Source organism: Anolis carolinensis, unplaced genomic scaffold (assembly GCF_035594765.1).
Source record: "Anolis carolinensis isolate JA03-04 unplaced genomic scaffold, rAnoCar3.1.pri scaffold_8, whole genome shotgun sequence".
Classification (NCBI taxonomy): Eukaryota; Metazoa; Chordata; class Lepidosauria; order Squamata; family Dactyloidae; genus Anolis; species Anolis carolinensis.
Genome location: NW_026943819.1, coordinates 7,140,833 through 7,163,668, shown reverse-complemented (window position 1 = coordinate 7,163,668; position 22,836 = coordinate 7,140,833). Strand labels below are relative to the sequence as shown.

The window sequence follows — 22,836 nt, the reverse complement described above, 5'->3', positions numbered from 1 at the left end:
CCGTGAGTTGTAGTTTTACAAGGTCTTTAGCATTGGGTTGCTGTGAGTTTTCTGCGCTTGATGGCCATGTTCCAGAAGCATTCTCTCCTGATGTTTTACCCACATCTATGACAGGCATCATCAGAGGTTGTGAGGTCTGTTGGAAACTAGGCAAGTAGGGTTAATATATCTGTGGAATGATGCCCATAGTGGGAGAAAGAACTCTTGTCTGTTTGAGGCAAGTGTGAATTTTGCCATTGGCCACCTTGATTAGCATTGAATGGCCTGGCTGCTTCCTGCCTGGGGGGAAATGACCAAAATCTGGCTACCAGTATCTTAAAAACTCTAAAATCAGAACAGTAAATAAAGAACAACACTCAAAAGAGAAGAAAAAAACCAAAGTCAGCTAACATCTCCCAACAAAGGATTCCCCCAGGCAGGAAGCAGCCAGGCGTTGAAGCTGCAAGGCCATTCAATGCTAATCAAGGTGATCAATTGCAACACTCAAGCAGACAAGGTTTTTTTCCCACCCTAGACATTCCACAGATATATCAACCCCCCTTGCCTAGTTTCCAACAGACCTCACAACCTCTGAGGATGCCTACTATAGATGTGGGTGAAACATCAGGAGAGAATGCTTCTGGAACATAGCTATACAGTCTGGAAAACTCACAGCAATTCAGTGATTCCGGCCATGAAAGCCTTCGACACCAAATGTTTAGCATTTGCTGCCAAAGCATTCTGGTGGCTCCCCAAACAGCAACTCCCAGGATTCCAGAGAATGGAGCCATGGAAGTCAAAGTGCAGTCAAACCGCATTCACTATATGGTGTAGATAAAGGTAAGGTAAAGGTTTTCCCCTGACGTTAAGTCCAGTCGTGACCGACTCTGGGTGTTGGTGCTCATCTCCATTTCTAAGCCGAAGAGCCGGCGTTGTCCGTAGACACCTCCAAGGTCATGTGGCCGGCATGACTGCATGGAGCGCCGTTACCTTCCTGCTGGAGCGGTACCTATTGATCTACTCACATTGGCATGTTTTCGAACTGCTAGGTTGGCAGGAGCTAGGGCTAACAACGGGCACGGCTGGGCTAACAGCGGCCTATATGGTTATTGTTTTACACCCTGCCTGGAAAGATGACAAGAAGAGATGGAGGCAGCAACTTCATTCCACAAAAAGGAACGGAGGAAATCGAAACAACTTCTCCAAAAGGGTTGTTGTATGTTTTCCGGGCTGTATGGCCATGTTCCAGAAGTATTCTCTCCTGACGTTTTGCCCACGTCTATGGCAGGCATCCTCTGAGGATGCCTGCCATAGACGTGGGCAAAACGTCAGGAGAGAATACTTCTGGAACATGGCCATACAGCCCGGAAAACATACAACAACCCTGCAATCCTGGCCACGAAAGTCTTCGACAACAAACTTCTCCAAAAACCCGAAAGTCATTTTTTCCTCTTCTGAAGAGGCCTCCTGTTTTCCTCCCAGCCCGGCTGAGCCAAGTGTGCATTTTTAAACCATGACAAGTATGGGGCTGTTATTAAAGAGCAGGGAGAGGAGCCCACACCGAACCCAACCTGAGTTTTCAGTCGCAAAAGCATTGGGAACATTGTTGGTGCCAAAGGGTCGTCTGGCTGGGTTGTCCCCAGGGCACCGTCAGATTCCTTGCGCCAAGGATTACAAAACATCCTTTTTCCTGCCCGATGGAAAGCCTTGCTCTTTTCCCGACCGATGCCCCAAGCCTGGCCCATCCCTCCCCGCTTTGGTTCATCCCCTTCCTTCCGCACGGCTCCTTCCCCGCTCCCATTTCTGGACTGTTCCTTAAGGCGTGAAAAGAGCAAAAACTTTGCAGCTGGAGAAAGGTAGGCCATGGTTTGCTAGAATGTTGCTTTTACAAGAACAGAATAGGATCCTGTCTCGGCTGTGAAGCCTCACGAAAGTAAAGAGAACAGGAAAATTGCTTTGTTTTGTAACTAAGAGTAGAGCAAAGGACCTATAGCCCTCCAGACTACATCTCCCATCACTCCCAGCTGTTATGGCTGGTGGTAATGGGGATGTGAGTCTGACAATCCATGGCTTAGGTAGTTAAGGATGCAACCAGTTCTGCAGTTGGGTAAATGGACCACTTTCTCACTGGTTTGTAGTAGACAACAAATATTTATGGGGTCTTGGATGGGCAGAAATTGCTAAATTTTCACTCTAGTCCACCAGTTTTTCTGGATTAAAGAGGGAACGAGACTGGTTGCTAAGAAACCATAACATACTTGCTGATGTCACTGTTTCCATTCGTTGTGGCCGGCACAGATGTTGTCTAGGCGAGGAATGGTCGGGAAGTTTTGTTGGTTTTGCTACTGCTGCTGTGGTTGTCAATAAGAACCAGTTAAAAATCTCAGATGATTTGAGAACAGTATTGAGAACAGTATTGAGAACAGAATCTCAGTACTGAGAACAGAAGGAACACGAGATGGAAAAAGAACAGAATGTGGGAGCAACCAAAGCTCCTAGGTTTGCGTTTCCCCCAGCTTTCTTTCTTCACCCCTTCCTTCATGGGTTCTAGTTCTTGTGAAATCTTCTTTGCACAGCCTTGAAGTATGAAGACATAGCACTGAATGCTAATGTTAGGATGGTCCATGCCATCATATTCCCCCTTTTATGTATGGTTCTGAAAACTGGGAGATGAATAAAATAGATAGGAAGAAAATCAACTCATTTGAAAAGTGGTGATGGAGTTCTATGCTTATCATGGAACTTCAAAATGACAAAGAAATGTGTCCTAGACACCAGGTGCCCCGGTGGTGAAGTGTGTTAAAGCACTGAGCTGCTGAACTTGCAGACCAAAAGGTCCCAGGTTCAAATCCTGGGAGTGGAGTGAGCGCCTGCTGTTGCTCCAGCTTCTGAGAACTTGCCAATGTGAGTAGATCAATAGGTACTGCTCTTGCAGGAATAATAAATGTATTAATAATAATAAAAATAGAGTAAAATAAATGTAATAGTAGCAACAATAATAGAGAAAAATAATAAATGTAATAATACCAATAATAATAGCGAAAAATAATAAATGTAATAATACCAATGGGGCCCTGGTGGCACAGTGTGTTAAAGCAGTGAGCTGCTGAACTTGTGGACCAAAAAAGTCCCAGATTCAAATCCCGGGAGCGGAATGAGCACCCACTATTAGCACCAGCTCCTGCCAACCTAGCAGTTAGAAAACATGCCAATGTGAGTAGATCAATAGGTACCGCTCCGGCGGGAAGGTCACGGCGCTCCATGTAGTCATGCCGGCCACATGACCTTGGAGGTGTCTACGGACAACGCCAGCTCTTCGGCTTAGAAATGGAGATGAGCACCAACACCCAGAGTCGGACATGACTGGACTTAATGTCAGGGGAAACCTTTACCTTTACCTAGACACCAGGAACCTTTGCCTGAGCAAAAAAACACAAGCCATCCTGAAAGTGATTGCAAATCAAAAATAGAGTCTGGTTGGTTTGAAAAACAGGACTCCACCTCTGTTAAAGATTTTTCTTTGTCTTAGACTTACAAATCTTGCCAAGCTGTGGGAAACGCCTATGTTGCTTTCCTTTTTTTTAGCATGAAAGGGCAGAGCTGGGTTTTAAAGCTCTTTGAGCACTTTAATAAATAGTTAGCCTTCCACTTTTCCTGGGGTTGGGACCCACATGTAGGTGGAATAAGGACAAATTTTATTTTAACAAAGAGAAAGCTTTTGTAGAATCTCTAGGTTTCTACACTTTATAATTAACCTCCACCGGAAGATAGCCCTATGTGTTAATATTTATATATATTGATGGAAATGTACAAATCAGTACTATTATTTCAGTAGGAATATGCCACATCTCACCATAGTGGGGCAGACTGTGAGCAGATAATTTCTGTCTTGTTCACGACTGTTGTTGTTGTGGAAAGGCACATTTTTACTTCCTTCCTCTCTCCCTGTTGTTGTTGTTGTTGTGCGTAAAAGTAGAGTCTAACTTCAAGTGACCATACCATGTTTCCTGAAAGATATTTGGCTTTATGCTTCAAGGCACACCTTGATGTGTTGTCCTCCCTTCCAGCTCCTTTCTAAGTGGTTAAGCCCACAAACTTTTGTTTGCACACTCCTAATCAGGATATTGTCCTTGCACCATGGCCAGGAAGGCCCAGATGTTAGTACAAGGGGATTTACTCCGGTGAATGACATCAAGGCAAGCTGATTATAGACAACCATTTCCAGGATCCCCAAATGAAAAGAAAATGTGAAGAAACTGAATTTTTAAAAACCAAAACAATAACTCTTGGGGAATTTCTAAGGCTTCTTCGACACAGCTATATAAAATACTAGCTGTGCCCGGCCGCGCGTTGCTGTGGCATTGTCTGGTGGTGTTGGTGAGAAATTGTTGAGGTAGTGGTGGTGTTGAATGTCTGTTGTATGACTGTCTTTATGTTTAGTATGCACACTGAAGTGGATCATACGGCAGTGTGGAGTCAAGATAATCCAGTTCAAAGCAGATAATATAAGATTCTAAATGGGTTATATAGATGTGGAAGGGCCTTGAGTCTACACTGCCATATAATCCAGTTAAAATTTGATAATCAGTGGAAGAGGCCTAAGTGAGGCCTAAGTCTTCCTGTCCCCTGGGCTGACCAAGTGGGCGGAGCTTAGCCTTCTAACTGGCAGCAATTGGATAAAAACTATTATTCCTCTCCCTGTAATTAGGACTTTATTTTTCTTTTCTTTTTGTTGCATCAACCTAGAGCCGTGAATGATGCGTTGTGTTGTCAAATTTCGAGGTTGGGGGGCCTGTAGTTTTGTTGTTTTGTCCGCTGCCCTGATGCCATCACTCTTTTATTTATTTATTTATTTATTTACTACATTTATACCCCGCCCTCTCTCACTCTGAAGGGGACTCAGAGCGGCTTACAAGTTATATTTACATACAATATTATTTTATCATTAGCATAGCACAATACAGTAAAGTCTCACCTATCCAACATAAACGGGCCGGCAGAACACCAGACAAGCGAATATGTTGGACAATAAGGAGAGATCAAGGAGAAGCCCATTAAACATCAAACTAGGTTATGATTTTACAAATCAAGCACCAAAACATCATGCCACACAACACATTTGTATATATATAGATACATTGAAGTGGATTTAAAACTCCTAAAAATCATGGTGAATTCTCCACAAACCTCTCTAGTATGTTCAGTTGGTGATCAATTTCTCTGTTTGCTCTGTGCCATAGAAAAGAATAGGAAATAGTTAAGGGAGAGGCAGTGGGCGGGGTTATGCAAATTTCACACCAATGAAGAGAGTAAGGAACACTGGGATGTCTATGGTAGAGGAAAAACAGAAATTGTCCCTGTATGAAAGCCTTCACTTGGGTGGTGCAGGATGGTGTTTTTGGAGGACATTGGCAGGGCTCTTGGACATGTTCATTTTGCTCACTATGACCTGCATTGTCATTGGAGGCAAGGCCATTGGTGTCTCTTAAGTAGTGGGAGAAAAGCTATTTGTGGAAGTGGGAGCTTGTCTGTGTAAGTTTACACCCCAGCCACACAAACACACACATTTTCACTTTTATTATGTGGATACAAATAGAAAATAGATTGTGTCTTCTCCTCTATTTGTTATAATGTTGCAGTTGTTAACTACCATAGTTTCCTAAATGGTTACTGTATTTGCTTTTAAAACTTTTTCATTTTGTGAGTTTGTAGCCATGCTTGTTTTAACTGTTGCAAGTCATCTTGAAACCCAAACTGGGGAAAAGACAGCAGTCGTGGGCATTATTTCCTGGAGTATGGACTGGTTGGATTGCTTCTGGAGTGAGAGAATTGGCTGTCTGCAAGGAAGCTTGGATAAGTGAGACTCTACTGTATACACATACACACACATACATATACATATACAGTAGAGTCTCACTTATCCAAGACTCGCTTATCCAAGCTTCTGGATTATCCAAGCCATTTTTGTAGTCAATGTTTTCAATATATCGTGATATTTTGGTGCTAAATTAGTAAATACAGTAATTACAACATAATATTACTGCGTATTGAACTACTTTTTCTGTCCAATTTGTTGTATAACATGATGTTTTGGTGCTTAATTTGTAAAATCGTAACCTAATTGGATGTTTAATAGGCTTTTCCTTAATCCCTCCTTATTATCCAAGATATTTGCTTATCCAAGCTTCTGCCGGCCCGTTTAGCTTGAAGAGACTCTACTATATGTATGTATCCCTGCTCTGGCCATGTTCCAGAAGTATTCTCTCCTGACGTTTCGCCCACATCTATGGCAGGCATCCTCAGAGGTTGTGAGGCATGGAGAAACTAAGCAAGGAAGGCTTATCTATCTGTGGAAGTTCCTGGGTGGGGGGAAGAACTCTTGTCTGTTGGAGGCCAGTGTGAATGTTGTAATTAATCCCCTTTGTTAGCATTAAATGGCCTTCCCAGCCTCACATCCTGGCCTGGGGGAATCCTTTGTTCAGATTCGTTAGCTGCCCCTGATTGATTCATGTCTGAAATGCATGGCTTAGACCAGGGGTCCCCAAACTAAGGCCCGGGGGCCACATAAGGCCCATTAAAGCCATTTATCTGGCCCCTGTGGTGGCAGCTCCTTCCTCCACCGAGGAAGGTGCGTGTGGCATGGGGTAGGAGGGAAAGGCGAGTACCTTTCCCGTCTCCTCCCTCGCCTGGTGCGTGCCTTCCAAAGCTTTGCTTGTTTATAATGGTATTTTAATTATTATTTAATTAATAATTATTAAGGGACCCTTTGCTAGTGCTTTTGGTGCACAAAGGCAGAAGGAGGTTGGACTAAATGGCCCAAGGGGTCTTTTCCAACCCTCTTTATTATTTTTATTATGATTATGATTAGCATTGAGGCTGTATTTATTCCTGTTTTGTTTTTGTTTTTTTTACTTCAAATAAGATATGTGAAGTGTGAACTGCATAGGAATTTGTTCATTTTATGTCCCTGTTCCCCATGGTTTTATTCGTATGCCTTTCTCACCCAAGTTTTAACTTAGTGTTCATGTGGCCCACCCTGGTTTTTATTGTTTTGTCTGATTTTGTGTTGTAATGTATATTATTATTTATTGTATTGATAAATTGTGTTATGATGTGTTGTTTTTATATTTTGTTATATTGTATGGTTTCTGGGCATGGCCCCATGTAAGCCGCCCCGAGTCCCCATTGGGGAGATGGTGGCGGGGTATAAATAAAGTATTATTATTATTATTATTATTATTATTATTATTATTATTATTATTCATAGTTTTTTTTTAAAAAAAAAACTATAGTCCAGCCCTCCAATGGTCTGAGGGACCCTGTTTAAAAAGTTTGGGGACCCCTGGCTTCGACCTTAAAGCTCTCCCACCTTAAAGGGCTCATTGCCCATTGAAATCAGGCAAGCCCACACTCTTTCAGACTTTAGGAAAGATCTAAAAACATGGCTCTTCCGATGTGCTTTCGGAGAGTAACAGTTACACACTTTTTTGTTACTCCCCCATCATCTATCCTCCAGACTGTTTGCTATTTTATGTCTCTGCTCCCCGTGGTTTTATTCCTATCTTTTTCTCACCCCAGGTTTTAACTGAGTGTTCATGCGGCCCGCCCTGTTATATTGCTTTTTTGATTTTGTGTTATACTGTACATGATTATTTTTGTATTGTTGTAATTCTATTATGATATGTTGTTTTTATATTTTGCTATATTGTATTGTTCTGGGCATGGCCCCATGTAAGCCGCCCCGAGTCCCCGTTGGGGAGATGGTGGCGGGATATAAATAAAGTTTTATTATTATTATTATTATTATTATTATTATTATTGACACAACGATGTTGTATGACACAGCAAACAAGATAGATATGCTGGGTTTCGTTTCACAAAATCACAAGTCGAACACTTCCCAAGTGTCTAGGACTGTGTGATGTATTTTCGGATGATGCGCGCAGATCCCAGTAGGGTGGCCTTTTGCAGTTGGCAGATCGTGATTTTGTCAATGTCTATTGTTTCCAAATGCCGGCTGAGATCTTTGTCAATGTCTATTGTTTCCAAATGCCGGCTGAGATCTTTGTCAATGTCTATTGTTTCCAAATGCCGGCTGAAATAATAATAATAATAATAATAATAATAATTATTATTATTATTATTATTATTATTATTATTATTATTATTATTATTATTATTGTGAATCCCAAAGCAGGGAGGAGAAGCCAAAGGCGCAATGCATGCATTCTGCGGTAGAGATGCACCCCAGTTTCCCAACGGGAGGCAAAGGCAGAGGCGCCCGGGCCAAGAGAAAAGTTGGCCTCCTTCCTTCTGCCCGGGCTCTTCTTCTTCTTCTTCCTCCTCCTCTTGGAAGGGGCCGGACTTCGCCCTGCTGCCGCACCTGCAGCCTCCTTCCCTCCCTTCCCGGATCCGGGCGAGTCCCAAGAAGCCGGAGCAGCCTCGTCCGGGCCCCATGGGGGGCTTCCAAAGCCGGAGCGAGACCCCCCCTGAGCCCCCCAGCCCGCCCCCGCCCCCCAAAGGGCCGCAGGATGGAGCCAGACCCGGCCAAGGGAGCCTCCGGAGGGATGGGTGAGTTTGGGAGCACTTGGTGCACTGCAGAGGGCTCGGCGTGCCCTCTAGGCTGCCCTGTGCAATCCTGGGAGTTGTAGTTTTCACTGCGGAATGCACGCAGTTTGGACCCTCATGGCTCCAGGCTGTGGGTTCCTGGGAGTTGTAGTTTTATGGGGTGCATCTACACTGTAGAATGAATGCAGTTTGAGCTGCCATGGCTCCAGGCTGTGGACTCCTAGTTTGATTGTGTGCATCTCCATGTGGAATGATTGCAGTTTGAACTGTCATGGTTCTAGGCCATGGATTCCTGGGAGTTGTAGTTTTATCGCGTGCATCTACACTGCGGAATGAATGCAGTTTGAACTGCCATGGCTTCAGTCTATGGGTTCCTGGAAGTTGTAGTTTTATGGGGTGCATCTATACTGTGGAATGAATGCAGTTTGAACTGTCATGGTTCTAGGCTATGGATTCTTGGGAGTTGTAGTTTTCTCTGAGTGCCTCTTCACTGTGGAATGCACGCAGTTGGGACCCTCATGGCTCCAGGCTGTGGGTTCCTGGGAGTTGTAGTTTTATGGGGTGCACATCTACCCTGTGGAATGAATGCAGTTTGAGATTCCATGGCTCTGGGCTCCGGGTTCCTGGAAGTTGTAGTTTTATGGGGTGCATCTACACTGTGGAATGAATGCAGTTTGAACTATCATGGTTCTAGGCCATGGATTCCTGGGAGTTGTAGTTTTTTGGGGTGCATCTATACCGTGGAATGAATGCAGTTTCAATGTCATGGTTCTAGGCTATGGATTCTTGGAAGTTGTAGTTTTCTCTGAGTGCATCTTCACTGCAGAACGCACACTGTTTGGACCCTCATGGCTCCAGGCTGTGGGTTCCTGGGAGTTGTAGTTTTATGGGGTGCATCTACACTGTGGAATGAATGCAGTTTGAGCTGCCATGGCTTCAGTCTATGGGCTCCTGAAAGTTGTAGTTTTTTGGGGTGCATCTATACTGTGGAATGAATGCAGTTTGAACTGTCATGGTTCTAGGCCATGGATTCCTGGGAGTTGTAGTTTTTTGGGGTGCATCTCTACACTGTGAAATGAATGAGGTTTGAACTGTCTTGGTTCCAGGATATAGGTTCCTGGAAGTTGCAGTTTGATGGGGTGCATCTACACTGTAGAATGAATGCAGTTTCGCATTCCGTGAATTTCCATGGCTCAAAGCTAGGCAATCCTGGGAGTTGTAGTTTTATGGGATGCATCTACACTGTGGAATGAATGCAGTATGAATTACCATGACCCAAGGCTAGGAAACTCTGGGAGTTGTGGTTTTATGAGGTGCAGCAACATTGTAAAATGGACGCAGTTTGACATTCCTTGAACTGCCAAGGCTCCATATTATGGACTCCAAGGAACTGTAGTTTTATGGGGTGCATCTCTACACTGTGGAATGAATGCAGTTTGAGCTGCCATGGCTTCAGTCTATGGGTTCCTGGGAGTTGTAGTTTTATGGGGTGCATCTACACTGTGGAATGAATGCAGTTTGAACTGTCATGGTTCTAGGCTGTGGATTTCTGGGAGTTGTAGTTTTTTGGGGTGCATCTATACCGTGGAATTAATGCAGTTTGAACTGTCATGGTTCTAGGCTGTGGATTTCTGGGAGTTGTAGTTTTATCGGGTACATCTCTACATTGTGGAATGAATGCAGTTTGAGCTGCCATGGCTTCAGTCTATGGGCTCCTGGAAGTTGTAGTTTTATGGGGTGCATCTACACTGTGGAATGAATGCAGTTTGAATTACCATGACCTAAGGCTAGGGAACTCTGGGAGATGTAGTTTTATGAGGTGCAGCTTCATTGTAAAATGGATGTGGTTTGACATTCCTTGATCTGGACTCCTAGGAGTTGTAGTTTTATGGGCTGCATGTCTGCACTGTGGAATGAATGCAATTTGAACTGCCATGGCTGCAGGCTATGGACTCCTGGGAGTTGTAGTTTGATTGTGTGCATCTCCATGTGGAATGATTGCAGTTTGAACAGCCATGGCTGAAAGCTATGGGACTCATGGGAGTCAACTCATGACTTAGTTTGCAATCATGTGTGGATTTGTTTGTTTTTAAAAAACACACTTCTGGGAGTGTTTGCAAGCTTGAATCTTTTATCATGAGATATACTTTCGGGAGGAACTGGCAAAACCACTTTGAAGTAATACCGGAAGAAAAAAAGACTGTGAAATCCATGGGGCTGCCATAAGATGACAGGCACTTCACAGAGACAGGGTGCATCTACACTGTGGAATTAACACTGTTTACTCTCTGGGCTCTTGCTTTGGAAGTTGGTTTCATGCCCATGGAACCAGCTGGCATCAAAACAATCCAATGTGTCTATGCAGTGCTTGGAAATACTTGCGTTTACAATTGCTCTTGCTTCTTATTAAGTGCTTTGAGGATTTCATCCTCGGAAAACTGTAGCGCCGTAAATGCAGACCTCTGTGTTGTGCTATGAAACAAAGCTATGAGGAATCCGTTGATCTTTAATAATAATAATCTAATAATAATCCAGGTATCGCTGGATGTTTATTGTTGTTGTCGCATCCTGTAATTGCAACTCCGGAAAGTGTCGCTCTGAAAAATGTACTATTTGGCACTGTTTCCATTGTAAAAGGAAGGATTGGATGTGCTCCTAGAAGACAACGCTATCAGCGGCTGTTGACCTCTGTGGTGACCTATTGATCCTAGATCCATTCCTGGCATTCTCAAAGAGAAGTCTGGGACTCTTAAGGAGTCTTAGGTTGCATCTACACCAGGAGTCCTCAAACTTTTAAAGCAGATGGCCCGTCAACAATCCTTCAGACTGTTGAGGGGCCGAATTATCATTTGAAAAAAAAAAAAACGAACAAATTCCTATGTCTTATTTGTAGTGCAAAAACAACAATAACGACAACAACAATGAAAGAAAAATACAGTATTTAAAAATAAAAACAATTTTAACCAACACAAACCGATCAGGATTTCAATGGAAAGTGTGGGCCTGCTTCTGGCCAACAAGATAGTCAAGTTAATTAGGATTGTTGTTGTTGTGTGCCTTCAAGTCATTTCAGATTTTGGGCGAGCCTAAGTCAAAAATTATTTATTTATTTATTTATTTATTTACATTTATATCCTGCCCTTCTCACCCCGAAGGGGACTCAGAGCGGCTTACAATTTATATGTACATACAATATATTATATTACTACCATAGAACAATATTAGCATTATATATTACTATATTGAACTATACCACTATATTGTAGTATTATTATTAATATTACATGTAATATATAATATATAATTAATATTATTATATGGTATTATTATTAGTATTATATTGTATCTATATATATAAAAGGGTAATGAAATTTCGGCCTAGGACAAAACAACAAAACTACACATCCCAGAAACACTAAACTTGGCAGCACAACCCCTCATCCATGCCTCTACGTTCATACAACAAAAAGAAAAGAAAAATAAAGTCCTAATTAGAGGGAGAGGAATAATTGTTTTTATCCAATTGCTGCCAGTTAAAAGGCCAAGCTCCACCCACTTGGTCTCCTAGCAACCCACACAGCCCAGGGGACAGGCAGAGTTAGGCCTCACTTAGGCCTCTTCCACACTGCCTATAAGATACAGATTATCTGATTTGAACTGGATTATATGGCAGTGTAGACTCAAGGCCCTTCCACACAGCTATATAACCCATTTATAATCTTATATTATCTGCTTTGAACTGGATTATCTTGACTCCACACTGACATATAATCCACTTCAGTGTGCAGTCGGACATAACTGGACTTAATGTCAGGAGAAAACCTTTATCCTTTACCTTAACTACCATCAATTCCTCAATACTTTATTTCCCATACCACCAGACTTTGCCACAGCAACGTGTGGCCGGGCACAGCTAGTTTTTATATATATAGATAGGAAAAGATTTTTATCCTGAGACCCTGTGGAGCCAGTAACTATAGACACTATGATACACATTTGACTCAGCAGAAGATATTTTTGGGTTTTGTTTTTGTCCTGAGAGGCATCCAGGTAGGAAATTGACACCAAACTAAGCAATGGATATATTTTCTCCACCAAGGCTGCAAAGTATATTTGGGGACTATGCATGTCTACTCTGGAGTAAGCCCCAGAACAACCCTTTTCTTCTTGGGAATCAGATGATTTCATCTAAGATAATTTCCTCCATTCTTCTCTTGTCTGTTAGTTTTCTGCTATGTCCTGAGAGCATGGGAATGCTTCCAAAAAAGAAGAAAAAGCAGCTGGTCCGGTTGAGACCTAGCATGATCTCTGTCCTCCCAGCCACCTGTCAAACTTGCCCGACCAGAAATGGGGAAATTATTTTTCACGGTAATTTGAGTTCATTAATTTTTGCAGTGCTTTTAATGGCAAGTTCTCCACTGCAAAATTTAAGCATTGCTTACGAGCATTAGTTGCTTCAAGAAAAGTAATAAGGGAATAGCAGAGAGCATGAAATATCCCTTGACATGCTTTTTAAAGTATGTGTTGTCGAAAGCTTTCATTGCCGGAATCACTGGGTTTCTGTGAGTTTTCTGGGCTGCATGGCCATATTCGTGGAAGACCTTGCAAGCATTGCAAAACGTTCCACGAGAAACCATATTTGTTGCCTTTATTGTTGTTTTTGCAAACAGTCCTGCTCTAAGACGAAACTATCCCAAGGCACTCCTGTCTGAAACAATCACAATTAAAACAAACAAACGGGTTATTATTTCGTATACCACTCCATGCAAATGTCTTCTTCACGAGAAGTGAAACGAGGACTTCGCCACCAGGTAGACACACCTGACATAACCTGTTTGCAGTTTCATTGCAAAAATATATCCAACTTGCTTATTTCGCTCAGATGAAGCCCAGTCAGAGAGCGGCAAATATCCATATGCTGTTGGACTACAACTCCCATCAGCCTTAGACAGCACAGCCAATTGAGAGGGATGGTGGGCAGAAATAATCTCTGTATTGCAAATGCTTTTTACACCTTCCCAATGCCTACTTTTCTGTTCTTCCTCTGTATGTTTGGAAGGGATTTATTTGCATTAGGAGAGGAAGAACAATGAAGACAAGTTGGAGAAATACAGTATTGGGTTGAAGCCGTGTGTCATTAGAAAATAATGCAATATTTTCTGGTATCCACATCAGACAAATTATATCACCTGTATGTGCTTTCTAGTTCCTCCATCACAACACTATGGTTACTCTTCGGCTGGAAATGCATCATTTTAATAGGGGGTACATTTACACTGTAGACTTAATGGAGTTTGACACCACTTGAACTGCTATGGCTCAATGCTATGGATCCTGGGAGTTGTAGTTTCCCAAGGTCTTTGATTTGCTCTGCCAAAGAGTGCTGGTGCCTCGCCAAACTATAACTCCCAGCGTTCCACAGCATTGAGCCATAGCAATTAAACTGATGTCAAACCACTTGAACTGCCATGGCTCAATGCTATGGATCCTTGGAGTTGTAGTTTTCCAAAGTCTTTTTTTCCTCTGCCAAAGAGTACTGGTGCCACGCCAAACTACAACTCCCAGTATTCCACAGCATTGAGCCATGGCAATTAAACTGATGTCAAACCACTTGAACAGCCATGGCTCAATGGCATGGATCCTGGGAGTTGTAGTTTCCCAAGGTCTTTCACCTTCTTTGCCAAAGAGTGCTGATGCCTCACCAAACTACAACTCCCAGCATTCCACAGCATTTAGTCATGGTAATTAAACTGATGTCGAACCACTTGAACTGCCATGGCTCAATGCCATGGATCCTGGGAGTTGTAGTCTCCCAAAGTCTTTCATTTCCTCTGCCAAAGAGTACTGGTACCATACCAAACTAAAACTCCCAGCATTCCACAGCATTGAGCCATGGCAATTAAACTGCTGTCAAGCCACTTTAACTGCCATGGCTCAATGCCATGGATCCTGGGAGTTGTAGTTTCCCAAGGTCTTTTTTTTCCTCTGCCAAAGAGTACTGGTGCCACGCCAAACTACAACTCCCAGCATTCCACAGTATTTAGCCATGGCAACTAAACTGGTGTCGAACCACTTGAACTGCCATGGCTCAATTCCATGGGTCCTGGGAGTTGTAGTCTCCCAAAGTCTTTGATTTTCTCTGCCAAAGAGTGCTGGTGCCTCGCCAAACTACAACTCCCAGCATTCCACAGCATTGAGCCATGGCAATTAAACTGGTGCTGAACCACATTATTTGACAGTGTAGATGTCCCTTAGCTTAAGGGTGCGATTACATTGCTTCTTTCGCCTCCCTCCTTCATTTTGAAGCCACATTTTGGATATTATTGCCTGAGTGACCACATTCCAATGAAGGATCTCTTCTCTAGCAGGGAAGAGAGAGACAAATTGGGCTTCCTTCTCTCTGCAAAGCCATTGTCGTCAGCATCCGGTTGCTAGGAGAAAGCCAATCGAGAGATGCTTGAGAAAAAGAACCCAATGCATCCGCCTGCACAAGAAAAGCAGGAACGCTATTCAATAGCAAGCCATAAAGAGCAGGAGAAGGAATGCGCCTGTCTGTCCAACGCCCTCCGAGGCGATATTTCTTGCGGTTCCAGATTCCGCCCAGAGGCCGTCTGCACCGAATTAATAGTATGTCAAATTTAACAAGAGCTTGCATCACATTAATAGCGGGAACTTGTTAAATGCTGGAGCCGGCCTTCCTGAGGCTGCACTGAGACTGTAGATTCAGTGCAGTCTGACTCCACTTGACTCAATGCAATGGGATCCTGAGAGCTGCAGTTTGGTGAGGAACCAACACATTTAAAATGAGAAGGTGAAAGACTTTGTACAACTCCAACTCCCAGGATTGCATAGCACTCAGCTATGGCAGTTAAAGTGGTGTGATAACCAATGGTGCACAAAAAAAAATACATTCAGGAGTATAATCCAACAGGGATTATACTGGGATATATAGAGAATTTGCATCCATCCTGTTCTCGTCTTTAATTCCTATCCCCAGTTTCAGATGCCAAAATTTCATACATCCATGTATCTTATCATTCTATTCTGAATTTTACTTGGTCCCTCTTATCTTGGTATTTTAATCTAATAATTCTTTCTTTATACTAGCTGTGCCCGGCCACGCATTGCTGTGCCGAAGTATGGTGGTATGGGAAATAAAGTACAGTAGAGTCCCACTTATCCAAGCCTCGTTTATCCAAGCTTCTGGATTATCCAAGCCATTTTTGTAGTCAATTTAATTGTAGTCAAGTTAACTTGTATAATGATTACCTAATTTGATGATTAATCGGCTTTTCCTGATTCCCTTCTTATTATCCAACATATTCACTTATCCAATGTTTTGCCGGCCTGTTTATGTTGGATAAGTGAGACTCTACTGTATATTTATAATCTTATATTTTCTGCTTAGAACTGGATTATATGAGGACTCTTCTACACAGCTGTATAAAATGCACACTGAAGTGGATTATATGGCAGTGTGGAGTCAAGATAATCCAGTTCAAATCAGATAATCTGTATCTTATAGGCAGTGTGGAAGAGGCCTAAGTGAGGCCTAACTCTGCCTGTCCCCTGGGCTGAATGGGTTGCTAGGAGACCAAGTGGGTGGAGCTTAGCCTTCTAACTGGCAGCAATTGGATAAAAAACCATTATTCCTCTCCCTCTAATTAGGACTTTATTTTTCTTTTCTTTTTCTTGTATCAACCTAAAGGCGTGGATGAGGGGTTGTGCTGTTAAGTTTTGAGGTTGGGGGGCCTTTAGTTTTGTTGTTTTGTCGGTCGTCGGGATTCCATCACTCTTTTATATATATAGATTGCTGCTGCAGTCCCCCCACCTATGAAGTTTGACTGAATTGTATTGGTGGTTGTTTGATATTATTACTGTTGTACTAACCTTTGTTTTAACTTTTGTTTTATTACCTTATTGTGTTTTAACCTGTGTATATTGTGCTAATGTATTTGTGTTGTTACTTTTGTAACAATGTGAGCTGCCCCGAGTGCCCGCGGAAGATGGTGGCAGGGTATAAATAAAGGTTTATTATTATTATTACAATTATTATTGACACAACGACATTGTATGACACAGCAAACAAGATAGATGTGCTGGATTTCGTATCACAAAATCACAAGTCGAACACTTCCCAAGTGTTTAGGACTTTGTGATGTATTTTCGGATGATGCGTGCAGGTCCCAGTTGGGTGGCCTTTTGCAGTTGTTGTTGTTGCTATTATTTTATTGTATGACACAGAAAACAAGATAGACATGCTGGATTTCATATCACAAAATCACAAGTCGAACACTTCCCAAGTGTCTAGGACTGTGTGATGTGTTTTCGGAGGATGCGTGCAGATCCCAGCAGGGTGGCCTTTTGCAGTTGGCAGATCGTAATTTTGTCAATGTCTATAGTTTCCAAATGCTGGCTGAGATCTTTTGGCACGGCACCCAGTGTGCCCATCACCACCGGGACCACCTGCACTGGTTTCTGCCATAGTCTTTGAAGTTCAATCTTGAGGTCCTGATAGCGGCTGAGTTTTTCCTGTTGTTTTTCATCAATGCGACTGTCACCTGGGATGGCAACATCAATGATCCAAACCTTTTTCTTTTCCACAACTGTGATGTCTTGTGTGTTGGGTTCCAGAACTTTGTAAGTCTGGATTCGGAAGTCCCACAGTATCTTTGCGTGCTCATTTTCCAATACTTTTGCAGGTTTGTGATCCCACCAGTTCTTTACTGCAGGGAGGTGGTACTTGAGGTATAAGTTCCAATGAATCATTTGGGCCACATATTTGTGCCTCTGTTTGTAGTCTGTCTGTGCGATTTTCTTACAGCAGCTGAGGATATGATCAATGGTTTCGTCGGTTTCCTTGCACAGTCTGCATTTTGGGTCATCAGCTGATTTTTCAATCTTGGCCTTAATTACATTTGTTCTAATGGCTTGCTCCTGGGCTACAAGGATCAGGCCTTCTGTCTCCTTCTTCAGGGTCCCTTTCGTGAGCCATTCTCCTTGCTTTATATGGGAAAATTTTGACTTCCCATTGTACTTTCTCACTGAGATGTGTGACTGATCCGTGGTACCCTTTGGACCTATTTCCAAGTTAAGAAAAACGCAGAGCTTTGTAGCCGCCGCCGTTTCATCTCCATGCATCTCGTGACCGTTAGCTGTCAGAAGAGCCCTTCTCCTCCTCTGTTTGTTTCCAGCCTTCCTCCCCACCACTTTGGGGCCTCTCATCCCACTCCGTGTTCCTTAGCAACCACCAAAAATGTTATGTAACCACAGCGACTGCACAACTTGGCGCTGAAGGATGTGCTAGCAGGAATAAGCCATGGATCATAGCGGTTTGCTTTCGGTGGCTGAAACCCCAAAATTGCACAAAGAAGGGGGAAAATATCTCCCAGATCTTTCCTTTAGAAAAACTGTCTCCAAGCTCCCTCTAGTGAGCTCTCTCCCCAAAGAGATTAAAAAATTATAAACTCTTGTTTGTTATTAAGCACCTGCAGACCACAATTGGAAATGATGATTAGCTTATAAACTCTAGTTTTCATAAACCATTTTATTACATTCCTTGGAAGATGAGAGATACTGTATATACTCGAGTATAAGCCTAGTTTTTCAGCCCTTTTTAGGGCTGAAAAAGCTCCCCTCGGCTTATACTCGAGAGAGGGTCCTGGCTGGCTTATGTTCAGGTCGGCTTATACTCAAGTATATATGTAATCAGACTTAGACAGTCTTATCGTATTAAAGTATTATTGTTATTATCATAAATTACATTTATGTAAATATTCAAAAACATTTAACCTATTGATGCCTCAAATAATGTAATTTTATTAGTACAGTAGATTTCCCAATCCCAACTACAGTAGAGTCTCACTTATCCAACACTCGCTTATCCAACGTTCTGGATTATCCAACACATTTTTGTAGTCAATGTTTTCAATACATCATGATATTTTGGTGCTAAATTCGTACATACAGTAATTACTACATAACATTACTGCATATTGAACTACTTTTTCTGTCCAATAACATGATGTTTTGGTGCTTAATTTGTAAAATCATAACCTAATTTGATGTTTAATAGGCTTTTCCTTAATGCCTCCTTATTATCCAACATATTCGCTTATCCAACATTCTGCCAGCCTGTTTATGTTGGATAAGTGAGACTCTACTGTATCTATTTTTATTTTTGAAATTTGCCAGTAGCTGCTGCAGTTCCCACCCTCGTCTTATACTCGAGTCAATAGATTTTCCCAGTTTTGTGATAAAATTAGGTGCCTCGGCTTATATTCAGGTCGGCTTATACTTGAGTATATACGGTAAATTTGATTGAAGAAGAAACAATGGCTGAACATTTACATTAAACCAGATTGTCATGTAAAAATTTCTGGCTAGTTCTATCCAGACCCATCCATCCTTCCAAGAAAAACATGTTTTGTTGTTAACCACCTTCAGACCACAATCAGAAGTTATGCCCTAGTGTTAGCTTATAAACAAAAGAAATCTAGTAGAATGCCAAATTTTAAACTTTGTTTGTGTTTTTCAATACATTATAACTGTATCCTCAATTCACTTCTGAAGCTTACAAACTCCGGTTTGTATAAACCACGGCTTGTGTTTATTATATTTAAATTTTGAACCTTGACTGGTTTCCGTAGCTTTCCATATCAATAATACTAGCTGTGCCCGGCCACGTGTTTCTGTGGCGAAGTATGGTGGTTTGGGAAATAAAGTATTGAGGAATTGGTGGTAGTTAAGGTAAAGGGTCAAGGTTTTCTCCTGACATTAAGTCCAGTTGTGTCCTACTGCACACTGAAGTGGATTATATGTCAGTGTGGAGTCAAGATAATCCAGTTCAAAGCAGATAATATAAGATTATAAATGGGTTATATAGCTGTGTGGAAGGGCCTTGAGTCTACACTGCCATATAATCCAGTTCAAATCTGATAATCTGTATTTTATAGGCAGTGGGGAAGAGGCCTAAGTGAGGCCTAACTCTGCCTGTCCCCTGGGCTGAGTAGGTTGCTAGGAGACCAAGTGGGCGGAGCTTAGCCTTTTAACTGGCAGCAATTGGATAAAAACTATTATTCCTCTCCCTCTGATTAGGACTTTATTTTTCTTTTCTTTTTGTTGTATGAATGTAGAGGCATGGATGAGGGGTTGTGCTGCCAAGTTTAATGTTTCTGGGATGTGTAGTTTTGTTGTTTTGTCCTAGGCCGAAATTTCATTATTTATAGCATTTATTTACAGCATTTATATTCCGCCCTTCTCACCCCAAAGGGGACTCAGGGCGGATCACATTACACATATAGGCAAACATTCAATGCCTTTTAACATAGAACAAAGACAAGACAAACATGGCTCCGAGCGGGCCTCGAACTCGGGACCTCCTGGTCAGAGTGATTCATTGCAGTGATTCATTGCAGCTGCTCTCCAGCCTGCGCCACAGCCCGAGCCCATTATCCTTTTATATAGATGGTGACACAACAATTCCACCAGCTCATTGAAAAAGTGTGGGTGACTGAAAAAATCCCAGGAGACTTCAAGGTTGCCACCATCACCAACCTTTTTTAAAAATGGGGAAAGAATAGACTGCAAAAAACTATTGAAATATCTCCTTTTTAACTTCCGCTGGGGAATCACAAGAATCCTTGCAAACCGCCTTCTGCATGTCTCAGAAGACACCCTTCCCAGAATCCCAAGCTTTGATATTAACATAAACACATGTTTTGCTTGTACCCCTCACTTCCCACAGTTACTTTATTATCTGAAACAGAGAAGTGCATTGTATCCAATGCAGCAGCAACATTCCACAAAACAATAGCATAGGTATGTTCCAACTTTCCTTTTTCAGCAAGGACAGTCTACTGTATATTATGCTTTTTACCCTCCCTATTTAATCCCATCCTCTCCTTCTCTGCCAGTCTTTGCTTGTTGAAGTTTGAGATGCTCTGTTTATAAGACATGGTTGCAGACTTTTGCAATCTGGAGGTGATATGATGCAAAGTGTTTTAGGTTTAAAAATATGTATTGTATTTTTTTTTTGGTGTTGGCTGCTTTGGGTCTCATTTGGAGAGATAAAGTGAGAATAATAACAATTATTATTATTATTATTATTATTATTATTATTTGGGCCATATATCATTATTATTATTATTATTATTATTATTATTATTATTATTATTATTATTATTTGGGCCACCTGGGCCATACCTGTCATAAGATATACTGCTGGCATTATAAATTGGACACAGGCAGAACTGGACAATTTGGACAGAAAAACAAGAAAACTCATGACCAGGGGTCCTCAAACTTTTAAAGCAGAGGGCCGGTCTACAATCCTTCAGCATGTTGAGGGGCCGAATTATCATTTGAAGAAAAAAACCGAACAAATTCCTATGCACACTGCACATATCTTATTTGTAGTGTAAAACAACAACAATAACAATGAAAGACCAATACAGTATTTAAAAATGAAAATAATTTTAACCAACATAAACCTATCAGGATTTCAATAGGAAGTGTGGGCCTGCTTCTGGCCAATGAGATAGTCAGGTTAATTGGGATTGTTGTTGTTGTGTGTCTTCAAGTCATTTCAGACTTTGGGCAAGCCTAAGTCCAAAATTATTTATTTATTCATTTACTATATTTATTTACTACATTTATATCCCACCCTTCTCACCCCAAAGGGAACTCAGAGCAGCTGTATGTACATACAATATATTATATTATTAGCATAGCACAATATTAGCATTATATATTACTATATTGAACTATACCACTATAGTGTAATACTATATGTAATATATAACATATAATTAATATTATTATATGGTATTATTATTAGTATTATATTGTATAAAATGATAATATTATTATCAATATATGTATATAGTAAAAGGTAAAGGTTTTCCCCTGACGTTAAGTCCAGCCATGTCTGACTCTGGGGGCTGGGGCTCATCTCCATTTCTAAGCCGAAGAGCCAGTGTTGTCCATAGACACCTCCAAGGTCATGTGGCCAGCATGACTGCATGGAGAGCCGTTACCTTCCCGCTGGAGCAGTACCTATTGATCTACTCATATTCGCATGTTTTCGAACTGCTAGGTTGGCAGGAGCTGGGGCTAACAGCGATCACTCATTCCGCTCCCGGGATTTGAACCTGGGACCTTTTGGTCCGCAAGTTCAGCAGGTCAGTGCTTTAACACACTTCGCCACCGGGGCTCCCCATATGTATATACAATATATTATATTATTAAAACTGATATAAAAATACAATATTATAAATGAGGACGGGGGCCAGGTAAATGACCTTGGAGGGCCACATCCGGCCCCTGGGCCTTAGTTTGGGGACCCCTGCTCATGACCATTCATCATTCACTGCACCCTCGCAGTGATGTCGACCGGCTATATCTGCCTAGAAGATCAGGGAACAGAGGACTGTTGCAAGTAAAACAAGCAGTCAAAGAAGAAGAACATGCCCTGGCAGAATATGTAAAGCAAAGTGAAGAACATGCTTTGATTGAAGTCAAAAATCAGAAACTCCTCAAAGCACAGCAGACAAAAAACCAGTACAAGAAAACCGCACTACAAACTAGAGCTGACAGCTGGCACAACAAAACATTGCATGGAAAGTTCCTTGACAAAATTGAAGGAAAAGCTGATCAGGAGAAGACCTGGCTCTGGCTCACGAATGGGACCCTGAAGAAGGAGACAGAAGGCCTGATCCTTGCAGCCCAGGAGCAAGCCATCAGAACAAAGGCAATCAAGGCCAAGATCGAGAAATCAGCTGATGACCCAAAATGCAGACTTTGCAAGGAAGCTGACGAAACCATGGATCATATCCTCAGCTGCTGTAAGAAAATCGCACAGACAGACTACAAACAGAGGCACGACTATGTGGCCCAAATGATTCATTGGAACTTATGCCTCAAGTACCACCTCCCAGCAGCAAAGAACTGGTGGGATCACAAACCTGTAAAAGTATTGGAAAATGAGCACGCAAAGATACTGTGGGACTTCCGAATCCAGACTGACAAAGTTGTGGAACACAACACACCAGACATCACAGTTGTGGAAAAGAAAAAAGGTTTGGATCATTGATGTTGCCATCCCAGGTGACAGTTGCATTGACGAAAAACAACAGGAAAAACTAAGCCGCTATCAGGACCTCAAGATTGAACTTCAAAGACTCTGGCAGAAACAAGTGCAGGTGGTCCCGGTGGTGATTGGCATGCCGTGCCAAAAGATCTCAGCCGGCATTTGGAAACAATAGACATTGACAAAATCACGATCTGCCA

At 42.0% G+C, this 22,836-nt stretch overlaps 1 protein-coding gene across 2 annotated transcripts in view; it reads left to right on the top strand.

Moving 5' to 3' along the window:
* Positions 1-1,689: 1,689 nt before the first annotated feature.
* The window catches only part of tacc1 (transforming acidic coiled-coil containing protein 1), a 90,229-nt gene continuing 69,082 nt past the window's right edge, over positions 1,690-22,836 (top strand). The window contains exon 1 of one of the 2 annotated variants that reach the window (XM_062961365.1): positions 1,690-1,835. In XM_062961365.1, coding sequence (XP_062817435.1) covers positions 1,705-1,835 — 131 coding nt within the window. In that variant the 5' untranslated portion in view covers positions 1,690-1,704. Of the gene's footprint in view, positions 1,836-8,315; positions 8,551-22,836 lie in introns of those variants that run through there. The other variant, XM_062961366.1, reaches the window with a different exon arrangement.